The following is a 17,396-nucleotide window of genomic DNA, read 5'->3' on the forward strand; positions in this document are numbered from 1 at the left end:
ATGATATTTCATGTAAAATATTTCAAAAAGGAAATTACTATATATATTAGAACATTTTTGAATAGCAAATTTTTAGCTATATAGATGGCTAAAGGTTAAGGAAAAAAAAATCCAAAGAAATTTATGTTTACCGTAAAAACTTGTATAAAATCTGCATCAGGTACTTTTTGGGGCTGGAAATTAATGCTGAAAAAATACTTCTACCAGTATAATTTTCGCATAAAAAATTTGGGCAAAAACCGATGTCCAGGAAGTCTGGATTTTATACAAGTTTTTACAGTATTATGAAATTGTCTAGGTATTGTTAATCTAAACAGACATTGACTCAATGATGCATATACCATACAAAATTGGATTAATGAAACTTTGTATGTACATTATAATATATATATATATATTGTATGTGCATCATGCCATGTTCTTCAATCCTATACAAAATGCAATCTGATTAAAATACAGATCCTTTTAACCACTCCGTTCAATAGAGGATCTGACAACATCCCATGGGTCATGTTCAAGTTCAAATACATTTTCTACACATTGCTACATGCCATTTTGTCCCAGTATACATATTCATTTAGCTTTGTTGCGCTGTTTTGGCGAGATGACTACGGACCAGAAAATAATTCGGACAGCTTTTTCTAACTATTTCGTCCCCAGTCAAGATTCTGGCAGTGCCAATTAGATTGGCCATTTCTAAAGGTCATCGGGACGTGACCCCTAATGGGATGTCGGATCCTCTTATCAAACGTAGTGATAATAATAAATACAACAATTTAGAACAATGTCCATTATGTCTTGGCATTGGAATCCTTGTAGAGCTTCACATTTAGCTTTGTCTCCTTCACAAATTTGACCATACTTTGCTGTTACACTTGCCTGTATATGTGATCGGATGTGTGACAGTATACTCCTCTGATCCAAGCCTTGCTGTACGGTGGTTTGTAAAACTGATATCTAGTCTGGGAAGATACATGTTGGCACTGTTTGAAGGTTCCAGACAAAATTTGTCCTTCATGATGTCAGCCACCATGTCTGCCACTCCGAGACAGGAGGATAGTCCGGTGGAGCGAATACCTCCAAGGGTTAACCAGTTCCTGTGGTGACAAAAGGGAATGATGGAATTATCATGATCAGATCTAAATTCAGCATGCTATTATGGTTTAGCTTGCTACAAATACAGAACCATTAGATATTATTTAGTGTCGAATATGATAAATGTATAACATAAGCTCAGAAGATTTTTTATTTCGATAAACAATTGTAGATGCATAAAATTAAGGAGCAAACAAACTGTATTTTAAAAGACGATAATGATACAAAAATTAGGGAATGGAAATGTCTTGACAGGAGTTTATTTTCTTCGATAACTTTTGAAAATATTTATTGTCTGATTTCAACCAAATGTATTGTTTTATATCAATGAGACCTCGGATGAGTTCGATAATGGTCAAAATCTATTAACAATATTTTCAACTATTTTTTCGTGATGTTGTGCAGGTGACACATCCTCTTTCGTGGAATTCTTGTCTCATACATCTATTAAAACCATGATAATTAAGTTATTTATCAGGACTTCGATTTCAAGATTATAAATTTAATCAGATACCTGTCTGTGTGGGGAACCACATGGTAGTCTTTAGTCTCCGTAGCAGGACGTACACCAGAGTAGGTGTTTACAACAGGGTGTGACTCGAGGGAAGGGACAGACACCCGGCCATGGTCTAACAGTGATCTCATTATGCGAGGAGAGAGGCCGGCTGGATTTGTACGTCTCTCAGTCTCTTCTTGTGTAGGACCAATGATGACATTGTCATAAACTGAAATAACACACATTTGATGTTACAGATTGAATCTATACTACACATGCTTTGGCAAAGTTGTCAGAATGTCTCTAAATCTCTGATGTACATCTAGATATTATGCCAGGCTTCTAAAATTAAAGCAGAAAGAATCATGATTAGTCTCATTTCCCAATTCGCTTAACCAAGGATTTATAAGTGAGAAGGACTCGTGACTGCCTCTTTACATTACTAAACACCACGCGAGACGCCGATGAACCTGGAATAAAAAACCCTTTTCTCTACAAATACTTGTCTTATCGAATCAAACAAAACACCAATGTAAAGTTTATTAAATTTCACAACGTTTATCACTTGTTTTAAGGACGGAAGATTTAGAGGATATGTCTTAAATTTTCGTTAAAAAAATACGTCAGCTCATGAAATGACGGCCCACTTCAGAAAGTAAGACGGTAACCCTCGCACCCGCAAGCTACATCAAAAGCTGCACCGGCGGATATCAAAAGAAAATCAGTCGTCGCCCAACGTCACGGTCAGTGCACAAACACAAAAGCGCCTGCCTTGGACATCCCCTCAACCCAGTGTGACTTATCCTTCTCATATACGTCCTTGACTTAATTAACAATGTTCTTGGTCATTCGAGGTATGTCTGAGTATAATCCTAAGAATTCAGCCAATGGAGAATATACTAATTATTTCACCTGTAACTCTTGACACAATTTTGTTCCAAGTACATATACACATCATTAAATGTCAAAAAAAAGGCACAAGAAAAAAAAAATTGTAAATTGTTCCAAGATTTACAGTAAGAGCTCTACACTTTCATTTGACATTGTTAAGAAGGTGAACATGTGACGATACCAGCAGATATCTGAAATCCTGTGTTGACTTCAGAGTAATCAGTTTAGAAAATTGGTGAATGCTAGTCTTCACATACCTGACTTGAAGACGATGACTCCCTTGGTCTTGTCCGTGGGGATTGGAAGGATGCTGCTGTTGATGAGGGACTTAGTCTCAGACCCGTACACTAGATACTGACCTAATCTTGGCATTATCCTGTACAATGTAATATACAGCTCTTTTGATTAAAGTTTAAATTGTGATATGTAAGCTCCAAATTTAGAAATGGATTTGGAATCTTCATGCAATTTTTTAGACTCTCTAATCGTTGAAGACAAGCAATAGAGCAGGGTTTTAGTAGTTTCTAACAATTTAATCTCTTAGAGTTTTAAGTCCTTTTAGCATTGTGAGATTTTCGATGATGAGTAATTTCTGACAGGCAAAAAACACCAGCTAGTAACTTTGCAATTATCACCCACATTTTCTAGTCCTAAATATTGTAATCATGCTAATTTGGGCACAAAGATATTGGATTTTTTTGGGCAAAATTGATATTGAACAATTAAGCGCGATTCGTACATTTATGGTATTATTACATATACCAACATCATACAGAAAATTCAATTTTAGAGCAAAATGTCTGGTTAGAAAACGCCAAAATATGTATGTTTACTGTATTGTAACCAACTTCTTAATGTTGTACCATTGAATGAAGTCCCCTAGTGTGCACTGACCTAAATTTCTGTACTCCGGCCAATTTGTCTACCACATCCCCATAAAGTCCAGCACTATTGATGACCACACGACCCCGGAATAGACCCCGATTGGTGGAGACTCTCCAGATCCCCTGGGAGTCCCTTTCACAGCCCTGCACCATGGTACTGGTCAACACCTACAATGTCCACTCGGAATGGTGAGAGACAAGCCATCAATATTGGCATAGTCAAAACATATCTATCTGGTGTAGAACAGGATATTGTCCCACCTCAACCAGGAATCAAACCCAGATTAACTAACGGCCCTATCGACCAAGTCATACAGACACGCTCTGTCAGCAGAGTGAAGCCTTACTGACACACTTCTTTTATACTGGTAAGTGGGAAAACAATATTTAAATTATCTTAATAAATCTTAAGACACTGAATAGATGAATTTCCTAGAAATGTATTTTGATTTTATGCATTCAAATGCCTCATAAAATGTGGTATATAGTTTATTTTGATCCCCTGATTTTAGAAATAACTATTTTCAAATAATAGTGTACTATGCCAAGGTACAAATTGTCCATAAAAAGCGTATTTTGGTCCCTGATTTCAGAATAAACCATTTTAAAAAAATAGTATACTTTGCCAAGGTACAAATTGTCCATAAAAGTTTATTTTGATCCCCTGATTTTAGAAATTACCATTTTCAAACAATAGTATACTTTGCCAAGGTACAAATTGTCTATAAAAATTGTGTTTTGGCAAGATACACAAATTGTTTGATGAGATATCTAAAGCTAAATCTTAACTCATTTAAGTGCATCCTCGATACTCCAGTGTTTCCAATCACTTACAATTTCTACACTCCTGGACTATTTCAAAGTAAAACTGGAGGCAACAGTTCAGGTAATTGAGTCCTTTGAAGTATCAAAAGAGCAGCATAACGGTACACTGTGTGGCTTTGATGTCAGGCATTGCTTTCTCTGTAATCTTTAAAGGAAATCTTTGCTGGCCTGTGATTGGTCAAATGTTTTCCACTGAGCTGCCTTCAATTTTACTATGAGATAGTCCAGGGGTGTAGAGATTGTAAGTGATCAGAGCCCCTGGAATATCAAGGATGAATTAACTCATGCTTCCTGCCAATCTGATTAAAATACAGATCACCATTATACACTACGTAACCATTATACACTACATAGTGTATAATGGTGATCTGTATTTTAATCAGATTGACTTCCTGCCCAATTCAAGGTATTGCAATGATTTCAATATAGAATTATCTCAACTTGATAGCTTGAAGTTTAGCATGGTCCTATCAACTTCGTGCTAACAAGCTTAGGGATTTACTGTATTTTGTAGAAAGGCCTAAATTGTACAATTTCTTTGTCAAAGTCTACCTTAGCGCCTAATGATTTTGCATGGTGTGCAAAACTAATTGGAGTCAGCCAGGGGTCTATAACGGCTTCTCTGGGAATCCAGAGGGCGCCAGTGGCTCGGTGTGCTACATGTGGCTCTCTCTGGTAGAGCTGTGAGACAGACAACTCCAGCACATCGTCCATGTTAGCATTCTTGGCCTTCTGTATCACTTGTGGGAGCTTTTCCTTCTAGAATTATAAATTAAACCAATCCTGTTAATAATCAATAGTTAATAAAAATGTTTGGAATTAAAATCTTATGAGGAAATCAATGTAAAACAACATCGCTGGTTGAACCTGAAGCAAAGTATACATGCTTAATAAAATGAAAAGTAACCTGGAAATGGCAGTTGCAATATATATATGCAAAAATCTGTTTCAGTCTTGAATTACAAGTCATAGATTCACTTACTCTTGTTAGTAGCTTTTAATGTAGTATTATGTTTGTATATTTAACATCTTGTTTGTCATAGAGGATGACCTAAACTTACACTTATGTAATGATGTATTGATAAAAGTTGAATAAGGGGAAATTGTTTTGGTAAGGATGGGATCTTATCCCCAAACTGAAATTGATGAAACATTATATATATACATGTATATATATATAACTACTCCTCCTAAACTACTGCTTGGATATTAAACCAAACTAAAATTGATGATTGACTACTCCTCCTAACCTTATGATGGGATATTAAACCAAACTAAAATTGATGAAAGATTTATATAACAACTCCTCCTAAACTACTGGTGACATCTTAAACAAAACTTAAATTGACGATAGACTACTCCTCCTAAACTAATGATGGGATATTAAACCAAACTAAAATTGATAAAGACCTACATACATACCTGTTGGTCATTCCATGCCACCATGGTGGCACCAATCTTGGAGTACGGCAGTCCTAGAGACTCGATGACGGGTAGGACCTGTTGTTGACATCTGAGTATACAGGCTAGTTCTATACTGCCTAATGGAGCGTCAAAACCGGTATGTAGCATCCCACTGTCAAAAAATGGTATGGTTTGTTTAGTTTTATGTCCCATTAACAGCCAGGGCCATGTAAGGACGTGCCAGCTAGGTTTGATGGTGGAAGAAAACCAGAGAACCTGGAGAAAAACCACCGGCCAGCAGTCAGTACCTGGCAACTGCCCCACATGGGATTCAAACTTGGGCCCCAGAGTTAGGGAGCTTGTGGTAATATTTCGGGACATCTAAACCACAGGGCCACCACAGCCCCTACAATAAGGATAAGAAATTCTGAATAAAGGTCAACTATGCTGAGACACAAACTGACTCAGCCGCCTATAGCGTTAATGCACATACATAGTCATCGTACCTAATGCAAACTTAACTATGCATATAATAAAATAGAGTCGGATTGTGACAGTACATGTACAATGTACATAAATATTATACATTATACATTAGCAATTAAGTCATTATTATAGTATAATAAATTTATATATCATTCTAGTATGAATGGAAAGGAATGAATGAGCGTGAATGAGTAGTTCTATATAAAAAAACTGTTGAAACATATATTTCTTCATTTAAGGCTTGTTGGAAATGTGTTTTGCATTCACTCTATTAATTACATGTATCAACTTCATTTGCTTGCTAAGTTGTTTTTTTTGAGTAGAAATTATCCTTTTAATTATAATGCATAGTCCATTTAATTACACGATGAACATAAATCCCTTTTTCCTGAGTTCGATACCAAACACGTAATGCCATGTTTTTGTAATAGAGTGAAACATACCATATTTCTTTCAAGCCTAACCGAAAGTAACAGAAGAAGAATATGCCTGCTGTCTTATTCTTTTGACAATATAATGTAAACATATACTCTGTATTTATGTATAATTGTATTGTTAATAAAATGTTTCTGAAATGAAAATATATTATACATAATGTTTCGGATTTACAAAGGTAAACAATTTAATTGCTTTTAGTTGTAAATAATTGTACAGATATTTTATATATTTTGTTGGTGTTGATTAATGTAATTGTAAAATTGTCTCTCTCCCATTATGACAAATGTTGTAAATAAAAATATTGTACATGGGAAATTACATATAAATAAGCCTATAGTTTTACCTGTTTCCTGAGCTCGCCATGGACACAAGATGAGCTTCCTTCTCCAAAAGTAGGCACCTGTATCCCAGCCTCGTTAGTGTGAACACCTGGGAACAGCCCACTATACCTCCTCCGATAATCACGACATCGTATACACTCTCCATGGCGATAAAAACTACACAGCTTCAAATACAGCAAACTTGTTGTTTATTTGCAGTTTTTCAATGCTGTACTTTGGTAACTAATTCTTCGTAACAAATTCCTGTGAAAATTTTTTAAATACACATATGATTTGCTGGGAAAAATTTAAACTACACTGTATAATATTTATTATTTCAGTATTTGTTAAAGATTTCAATTTGAGGCAAGTATTGGGGCGCTTACAGGCACCCTCGATACTCCAGGGTTTCAGATCACTTATAATCTATACACCCCTGGACTATCTCATAGTTAAACTGAAGGCAGCTCTGAGGAAAAAACCTGAACCAATCACAGGCCAGCAAAAATTTCCTTTGAAGAGAGCGACTCCCAACTTGAAAGCCACACAGTCAAACACAGTGTACTGTTATACGGCTCTTTTGATGTACATCAAATGACTAAATTACCTGTTCTGTTCTGTTGTCTCCAGTTTTAATATGAGATAGTCCAGGGGTGAAGAGATCATAAGTGATCGGAACCCCTGGAGTATCAAGGATGCTTATAGCATAGAGTACGGTACCATTAGTAGATAACGAATCTATAGTACAATTGGCATACCCTTGAACCTTCAAAACAGCATCATTGTAAGATAGACATACACATTTCAATTTGGAAATTTGGGTGAACAAATAGGAATTAGTAACCATATGGCAGGAAATTTAAATACCATATACAAATATTTCAGTATACACCCTTAGTTAAAATTATGGGCCCCATTAGTTAGTATAGGTACCATTTGATCTCAGCTTAAAAAAATCGATATTAAAACGCAAAACATTTGTCCTTAATACCAGGAAGCACTCCTCCAATCACAAGTGAAATAAAAACATACATGATACATCAAATGACTATAATATAGTACATTCTTTACCAAATAATAGGAATAATAAAAGCATGTATCCTATATTAAGTACCTGGAATTTTTATGCCATTGTTATTGATTTAGATCAAATATATATTTGTTCAGTGTTCTCCACAAATAACGGTATGGCGCGAGATAGATTTGCAGTGATAAATGCCTATACATGTATATTATTGTGGTTCGGATGCTTTTCTATAGGTCCTCCCTTTCCACTGCAATAATGGTCATGAAACGTTTCAAAACAGCATCGGTTTCACAAAAGATGTAAATTAAACAACAAGTACCGCAGTTATTGTCACATTTTGTTTTAATATGCATGCACAGGCAAAGCAAACATCATCAGTATGTTAATTTCAACATCTTGGAATTCAACGTCATCAAAATGTAAAGAGATGGAAAGGAAAATAGAATATCATCAAAAATGTATCTTAGACATACATATATTCATCTTGTTATTTTTTATGTTTTTTTTTTCCACTCACATAACAAGAATTACAAAAACACAGCGTTCACACTTTTTCTTGGCAGTTTTAGCCTTATTTCGTCTGAAGTGAACATTTTTTTAAAAGAAACAACCATACTTAGAATGTGGAACAATAATTTAAGTATTATGATACCAGAATACTCTACATTAGCACACAAATCTACGCTTATAATATTGGTGACTCCTGTGGTCTAACAACGGGCGGAAGAGCACAGTTTGGATCATTTGGACAATTTTTCCAATACAGTTGTCTTTCACGAACATAATCTGCGTCTCGGCAGGTGTATGGAGCACAACACACTCCCGTTACTTCTCGGTAACACAAAGAACCTGGAATGTTAACACACAAAAAAAGCGAAATCTTATAACATCACCAGTCACTCATCTGATTTAACAGGTATGAATTAAAAACATAAGACTCAATTCCAGGAATTTTGACACGATGATAGGAAGGTTTTATATATTTTTACAGCATCATGGCTAATTCCAGATGGGGTTTTATATGTTATGCTAAATAATAATCTTAATTTGTATTCAGAATAAAGACTTATGATCAATCATTTACAGTACAAGGAAACCTGATATTGTAACGTCATTCGAAACAATGGTATACACGTGCACAACATAACGAACCGTTATTACTTAGTAACAATACCGACTTCCCGGTACTGAAATATGACATAGCAAAAATACTCACCAATGGCACACCCACATCCACATCCGTCACTTAACAGCTGTCTGTTGTTATTGTACCTGGCACACATACCTGTAATTTAAAACATAGTCCATAGTAATTCTTAATCAAAATTAATTGAAGGCATCTCTATCTAAAAAGCTTTATACCGATATCCTGAAACCAGTCTTTATTACAATTGTACTGACAAAAAAAAACTCAGTATATGACAAAAAAAAACTCAGTATATAGGCCTAGTATATATAGTGTACATCTAAACGATGGAGTAATTTAATTTCTGGTGAGTCAGCCATCATTATTGCATTGGATAATGGACACCAGAGTGAAACGGATATTTGTCGGAGAGTTTTTTTTTTTAATTTTCATTTAGCTAAAGACAAATGAGGAGCTCAAACGTTTTAGTGATAGTAATACTGAAGTGATCATAAGTGATTATGAAGCCTGATGGTTGCAAAAAGTAAATAAATAAATGAACCATTAGTTTTCATGAAATGTTTGTTATTTCATATTTGGGTAAGAAATTATGTAAGAAAGAGTGTGAAATTTGAAATTTTATATACATTGAACATTTTATTGTCATTTTTGTTTCCTTCATATCATTTTGATGACCTTCGCCGAGATATGGATGGGTCAATCTGTGATGATAATACAGCCAGTCGTATACTTCCAAATATTTTAGTAGGTATCAAGATTTGGCATTGAAATGATAGATTATAATTGGGTTTTTTCCGTTTCAAGTTTCAGATATTTTTTAATAAAATATGTTAGGAAAGAAGAATCTTTTTAACATTCAGATTAAAACAATTCGGAATTAGTAATGACAGCATCTTAAGCATTTTAGAATGTCATATTATTGAGAGAAAATGACGTTCTATTTGTCTGTCTACCTGTCTGTGGGGGAAGAGTGGTATCGCCTCCTATAACCTGACCATCCCTTCCTCTACAACAAAAGCCTGGTCTGCAGTCAGCGCTGGAGATACAATGGGTGGGGTAATAATAAGATTGTACTGAGTAAATGGTCATCTGGAACAGAAAAAACATGAGAAAAAAAAATAAAAAAGACACATGCATTATTTACTATCTGGTTGTTTTTCGCGGATGTAAAATTTAGCGGTTAACTGAACTTATTCGCGGGGTTTGTCTTCACTTTCGACATCGCAATTTGAATGATGGATGGGGCCCAAAATGTGTCTGTTTAGGGTTACATTGGAAGAAAAAAACCATGGTCGGTAAGTCGGGATTTTCTTTTAGTGTCTTTCACTCTTAAGTAAAAGCCGGAACCTGTGTCTGAGATCGAAATCCCGAGTTTTATTTTATTTTATTTTTTGTAGAAAAGTGGGGAAAAAATAGGATCGGGAGTAAAAAATTAGGGTCGGTCGGGTAACCCTAAACAGACATATTTCATTGGCCTGGATCTGAGAATTTAGTGAACTTAAATGCCGCGAATATTAACAACTATTGTGTAAAGTGCATAGTAGTCTTGATTATATGTTTTTGAAAACATAAATATCTAAAATCATGTTTTCATAACTTTCTACGCCATGCTAAGGTAATAGCGTTATTATTAACTGATTATTGAAGCAAACTATTTGTCACGTACATGTATTATGTACACGAATTTAAATTTTTATAACCTAACCTGTCTTGAGACAATCACAAGAGCGACACAGTTTAGTACACCTGCACTATATATATAGTGGTACAAATCGCACGTATGGTGTTCCAGAAGAAAAGTATGCTTACACTAGTTTTCGTTACATGCTTATGGCTTTGTCAGTAATTATCAATATCCATATTCTTTATTCAAAAGGTGATGCATGAAAATAGGAAAGGGCCCAAACAACTTTCAAAATTGTATTTGATTACATAATAAGATGGGTTAAACACATCAGGTAAATGCATTGCATAGATCGTACGGCTATACACTACAGTCTGAGTGACCTGTTCATGTAAATAAACAATACTTACCAGAAGTAAATAAAGAGAATTTAACGGAACCATATTGATGCGTCCGTTCATTCCTTCTTACGATATCAGTTGATCACAATTAAATGGCGTATGTCCTCTATATAAAGTGAAGAGGACACAAGGTGACGTGGTGACAGACAATTAATATGTAAACACCACAAACTGATCCTGGTTCAAAATGTCAACACACGTACGTCATCAACATATGCTAAATTTTCTTTATTTGAATTCTTGTCTAAAACACTTCAGTTAATCACCTTGATGATACAAATATACTTATACATTCTAGATAGACAGCACATAGGAAGTTAACTTATGCAATGTTTATACAAATTAAGTTAGTAACACATAAATCGATGTGAATAATAAGGATACTGATAGGTTTTATAAAAAATACATGTATCACAATAAACATATAGTAATTGCAATGAAAGTCCACACAAAACTTAATGGTCTGTAGGCCTATATAATATAGTGACATTCGAAATAGTTATTATCAATATAGTTCTTTATTGGTTTGATTGCCACACCGAAAGTACCGTTTGAATTAAGATAAATCAAAAGTTAAGCGTTTGCTACTGTGATAAATGTTCTTGGTTCTGCCTTTGACAGAGAAACACCGTAGTTTATAACAGTGGTAGTGTCTGCTCCTGCTTATAGCGTTCAGCATAAAGAGTGTGGGACTATTTGTTCGCTTTTTGTCAGTATAATGTGACCATGAGGAATGCACTATCTGGTGTCTTCAGCGAAGAGGCTCAACACTAACAGCCTTCCAAAACATACAGACATTCACACAAGGGAGGCCGTCAATTAATTATAGGTGCCATACTTTCAATACCCACGAATCCAGAAGAGCTTTCAATATGTTATCGCCACAAAAAGTTACCAACAAATAGGAACTGAAAAAGATTTTTGGCAGTACTACCAAATATCGTTATTATTAGGGCTTTTCACCATGTGGTGAAAAGACCTATTGTTTTTGTTCTGTTTTTTAGGGCTTTTCACCATGTGGTGAAAAGACCTATTGTTTTTGTTCTGTTTTTTATTATTATTCTTCTACACTTTTTTGTGTCCAAAAGATCTTCAAAATGGTAAGAGGTATGCCAATGGCCTTATTGTTATATTGTATGGCATGAGTTGAAGGGGTGACCGCAACATTTTTAAGTAGGTCAAAAATCCAAGATGGCCGCCATGACGTCATACCTAAAAAGTTTAAAACAGCCATAACTCAAAAACCGTTTAAGATACAGCAAATATTTTTGATGTTTTATGTAGATCGCATAAAAGACTAACTTTTATTCAATTACAGCAATTAGGACAGAGGTCAAACAAAAAAAGTTCGCTATGGGGTCAAAGTTCGCGAATTTTTATTTTTTTGATTATCCGAAATTTCTTTTTACATATCGATGCAGAATGTCATTCTGATGAATTTGGTGTCTTTTATTTGTCGGTAGCACTTCCGGTTAATGCTGTATGCCATTTTGAAAAACAATCCTTTGATCTTTGCTAAATTCCCGCCAAAATGTTTAACATTATATATTGTCGAACTGAATGACTAATATAGTCTGTAATTGCTATAGAAAAGACCCCTCTAATGTTCTCTAACGTTTGATATGATTTTTATCTTCATCAAAAAAACGATATGACATAAAGACAATGACTACTGCTAGGTTTATTATCGGGATTCATTAGTAGTAAGTAAGACTCATGATGGATTTAGACTTTGCTTGATATTGAATATGAACTTGGATAGCACAAAAACTTTCTATGTATGAATGAAATCAAAATTGCAAATGGAATGCTGTATGACTTTAATGATTATAAAGTTCCTTAAAAATGAAGATTGGAACCAAGGTCATTTAAGGTCGTGCCAGGTTTAGGAGGTAGAGTCAGTAACTTCACTTAGGTTTTAAACCTTGAGGTGGAGGGCTAAAACCTCTGAGATGGAGGGCTGTGGTAATACGGTATGTCTTAACCACTTGGCAATTGCCATCCTCTTATAGAAGCCAAAGCATTCCATAAATCTTCATATAAATCATTGAATGGAGAAAGCTAAGATACCCGTATAATCTGTGTTAAATGTATACCACATATATAAACCCTGACATCTCTCACCTAGCCTCCATCACATTTGTCAACCTTTAATTTGTATATCCCTATCTTAGTGTGAGAGCCCGCTGCCGATCTAGATCCCCCCCGCTTCCTACGCCCCTGTATTTGTCAATAACATCATTAAGAATTTGAAGAAATTTTTCATATATGTCATTAACATCATTTGAATGGCCAATTAGAGTATAGAGTATCTCAGTCTATTGATTGTAATTCGTTATTAATGAAATCCCAGTTGGCACTTTCAAATTGATAAAAAGTTTTTTTGTAAGATTTTTCACGCAGTGTTTTGAAAACAAGATTTAAAAGAATAGTACAATGGTCACTGTAAGTTGGAGGTAGTACCTCAGTGTTACTAACAATGTTAGGATTGTTTGTAAAAAATATATCAATACTTTTAGCAGATGTGTCAGTTATGCATGTTGGTGTTTGGATTAGGCTGTCTAGTTGGTATTTTGTTAAAATAGTGTGTAGATGTGAAGTGTTGGGGAGTCTCATCATGTCCTGATTGATGTCACCAGTAATGATTACATTAGTGTTCAAGTTAATCAAGTTTTCTATAAGATCATCAAAATGTTGCCAATAGTTAACTCTGGAGTTAGGTGGACGATAGATGCAACACAAAAGAATTTTTTTTATTAGAGTTTTGCACTTCTATAACTAAATTTTCAATATTGGGGTTTTCCAGATCAGTTCGTCTGGTAGATATTAAGTTTTCTTTGGTAAAAATCAGTATACCACCTCCATTATCTTTTTCTCTATCTCGTCTGAACATAACTGGGTGTGAATTTAGTGCCAAGCTATCATCAGTTTATAGTGTTGTTTAAGTGTGTTTCAGTTAAGCAGACTATATCATATTCCGAAAATTCAGTTTCAATAATATCTGATTTGTTTCTAAATGATCTCACATTAGAAGGAATAACTGACAAGTTAGATAGGTAATGTCTCTCAGGGGGTTGACCAGGATTGGGATGAACATCACCACTTAGAAGTATTAATAAAGTTGACAAATAGAAAATTAAAAGAAAAAGTATTTTATAATGTATACATATAACATTTATGGAACCGTTTGGGCTTAGTAGAAAAGTGTAGTCTATTGGCCCTGGATTAGGATGGATGTCACCAGATAGCTCCAATAAGAAAATACTCTGATGGGCAAACAAAACATTTTTGATTTGCATAGCAATAATTTGAATTATTAACATGTATAGGGTAAACAACAAATAAGCACTTCCACACACACATTCATACCAAAAGTAGAGATTAATATACATTTTAATAGAATATTACTGCTAACTTTAGTAGGTAGCAGTTCAATTAATATATAGAGTATTTATATAACATAGACAAGTTGTTATTTAGTTGCGACTTCACAAAGGTAATTAATTAAGTAATATTTGGTCTAAATATAGATCTGTGGTTACATATAAGATAATATATATACAAACAGCAGTTTGGATACAGTCAAAGGGGGACAATAAAATAAATAAAATAGAGTAGCTAGAATAGTATGTAGCTTGTTAACAGCAACAACGGATTTGAATACAATCAAAGGGAGACAACCAGTAAATATAGTATAGCTTGTAATTGGCAATAATTGGTTTGGATACAGTCAGAGGGAGACAACCAATAAATAAAATAGAGTAGCTAGAGTAGTTTGTAGCCTACATTGTAATTAGCAACAACACATTTGTCCTGTTAATTATCTAGTGATAAGTATTTAGGTAAAAATTATGAGCAGAAAACACTAAAATACAATATGTAAAAGCCAAGTCTTGCTATTTTTTTTAAATACTCAAATTATTTGATCTATTGATATAATATAGGCATTATTGCTAATTTATTAGTGGCTATTTATATCACTATACAGCCATAAAAAGGAGAGATATTATAACATAGTACAAGAATAGCTAATACAAGGTCAACTCATAAACTCTGAACGAGATAGTTTTAACTAGTCCGCTAAACCTGCCTATATTATTAGTTTTTTTTTTTTTTTTTTTGCCTAATATATAGTCAGCTCGCGGTACCTCTTAAAAATGTGAAATCGTAGGCCAGATTTGGCTACGCTACGCTACGTCAGCGGCATATTTCTAATATATATATATTTGCAAAAAAAAAAAAAAAAAAATTAAAACGCCTAATAATATAGGCAGGTTTAGCGGATCATGTACACGTCTGTTCTGTAGCTAAAACCGGCAAGGTATACATTATAATTGGAAATGGTGTAACAATAAATTAACTGATGTGAGCGAATATAATCAGTATAATGCATAAGATCAAAATTAAATTCAGGGATAACTCGTAGAATTACAAATAACGTTTCGTATTTCTTCACGGCTATGTGTAATATGTATTTTAATGCGTTCACGTATCGATATAGATATTATGCTCATCATAAGCGACCGTGCTTAGTCACATGACTTCAAAGACTCGATCTGACCGTTGGTCGGAATATTCCCGCCTAATCCATTGTTCATGAGAAGTCCGGCGAACTGACAACACAATTTTGAGCTTCCGAATTGCAACACTTTATAAAGGCAAAAGGCAAGTCCGTTCTGAACATTTCATTTATATGATATATAATATGATATACAATACAGTATTGTTTAGATTTAAAGACTTATTAACAAAGTCTTACATTCCCGTATGTGAAGTAATACTGGCATAAATCACAGGGACCTGGCAAGAATTTTATAACCAACGGCAACGGTATTTATCTCTCCTCTCAAAAAACCTAAAACCACATGTACGTTTTTTGTATTGTTTTTCTCTTTGTTTGATATAATATGTGAGCCACCTAACATTGGACATACTCATGAACATATCTCAGTTTCTACATGCAATTTCTACATGTGCACACATCACAATCATTTGAGTTATCGCACAAAATTACAATTACATGCATTTTTTATGAAAACCATGAACTTCTCAATATTTTAAGGTTTAAGACCCTGTTTAAACTAGTGATGTTTTTGTATGCCTATACATTGTATATCACTGTATTCACTTCTTAGGTGTATTTGCATAACATACATATACATGTACATGTACCTTAGTTACTAAACATCCTCGATATTCCAGGGGTTCCGATCACTTACGATCTCTATACGAGTAGAGATAGTAAGTGATCGGAACCCCTGGAGTATCGAGGATGGTTACTAAAAAGTGTCAATGCATCCGTACTAACTTTACTAGATATAATACTGTTGACTCTGTATAGGCTGATGTGTTGTTTGTAAATTTTTGGCAAATTATGCAAAAAATGTAAATTTTCAGTTTTGCATGTCCACAGGGTTCAGTACATATTTCTGTCACCAAACAACCATGTCATTATGTTTACTAGTGTTTATAGCATGTAGTAGGAACGCTGGTTTGACCGGATTCGACTTTATAAAGGCATACACATATACATTGTTTGGAAAATTTGACATTATTTAGGTTTTCTTCAACTACAGCTTAGACATGATATATTAAACAGGGTCTTAAACCTTAATTGCCCATTCAAGATCTCATTTTACACTCTTCTATTTCAGGTTATACACGGTTATTTCAGTAATACAAACTTTATTCTAGTCCTACATATTTTACTATTAATTTGTATGGATATACATGTAAAACCTGGTCAAGGCACAAACACTGATATATTGACTATATTCCACATAAATATTCGCAGCTTAAGAAATAAAATAACTCACCTCCAAAACATTGCAGGTGAATTCCACGTATAGTATGCATCACCGAATCTCATTTAGACAGCACTATTTCTGATGACGATATACAGACCGTGTACATTCCTATGGTGGAGGTGTTGTCGTCTATATATTTTATTATATTTATGCCAAACGTTGTCTTGACTTAGAATTTCCATCAGGTGAAGTCGTATGGGTAGAATATTCTTTAATAATTCCTCATACCTCCTTTACACAGTTACAGACCCAATGATAGTATAAATCCTCTTTGGGAACAATTTGAAAACTCCACTGAAACCGCACTTGATGAAAATCGGCATGTAATAATAGTTGAAGACTTGAACATTTGACTCTCAGAAACCCGTCACATATACTTAGTGATAGTATACGTCCATATTCCTTTTCCAATGTCATACACTAACCTGCACGTATAGGTCAAACGCGCGCTTTGTCACTAGATCCCGTACGCGTGCTGGTCAGCGATGCGTGCGAAATAGAGCTTGCCGGTGTTATCGATGTATGTAGATCACGATATATTTCTGATCATG

General features: G+C 34.5%; 2 protein-coding genes across 2 annotated transcripts; both read right to left on the reverse strand.

Moving 5' to 3' along the window:
- Positions 1 to 56: 56 nt before the first annotated feature.
- Positions 57 to 17,261, reverse strand: LOC138311732 (glycerol 3-phosphate dehydrogenase-like). The gene is made up of 8 exons (XM_069252957.1): positions 16,855 to 17,261; positions 6,863 to 7,103; positions 5,614 to 5,767; positions 4,744 to 4,950; positions 3,377 to 3,534; positions 2,740 to 2,858; positions 1,610 to 1,820; positions 57 to 1,097 (listed from the first exon to the last, which is right to left on the reverse strand). Exons 2-8 carry the CDS (start codon positions 7,003 to 7,005, stop codon positions 845 to 847), a joined length of 1,245 nt encoding a protein of 414 aa, XP_069109058.1. The 5' UTR covers positions 7,006 to 7,103; positions 16,855 to 17,261; the 3' UTR covers positions 57 to 844.
- Positions 8,191 to 11,207, reverse strand: LOC138311734 (uncharacterized). The gene is made up of 4 exons (XM_069252959.1): positions 11,048 to 11,207; positions 9,967 to 10,102; positions 9,083 to 9,151; positions 8,191 to 8,715 (listed from the first exon to the last, which is right to left on the reverse strand). The coding sequence occupies exons 1-4, from the start codon at positions 11,096 to 11,098 to the stop codon at positions 8,552 to 8,554; spliced, it is 420 nt and encodes a 139-aa protein (XP_069109060.1). The 5' UTR covers positions 11,099 to 11,207; the 3' UTR covers positions 8,191 to 8,551.
- Positions 17,262 to 17,396: the final 135 nt, after the last annotated feature.

The sequence above is a fragment of the Argopecten irradians genome, unplaced genomic scaffold, assembly GCF_041381155.1.
Source record: "Argopecten irradians isolate NY unplaced genomic scaffold, Ai_NY scaffold_0097, whole genome shotgun sequence".
NCBI classification, from domain to species: domain Eukaryota; kingdom Metazoa; phylum Mollusca; class Bivalvia; order Pectinida; family Pectinidae; genus Argopecten; species Argopecten irradians.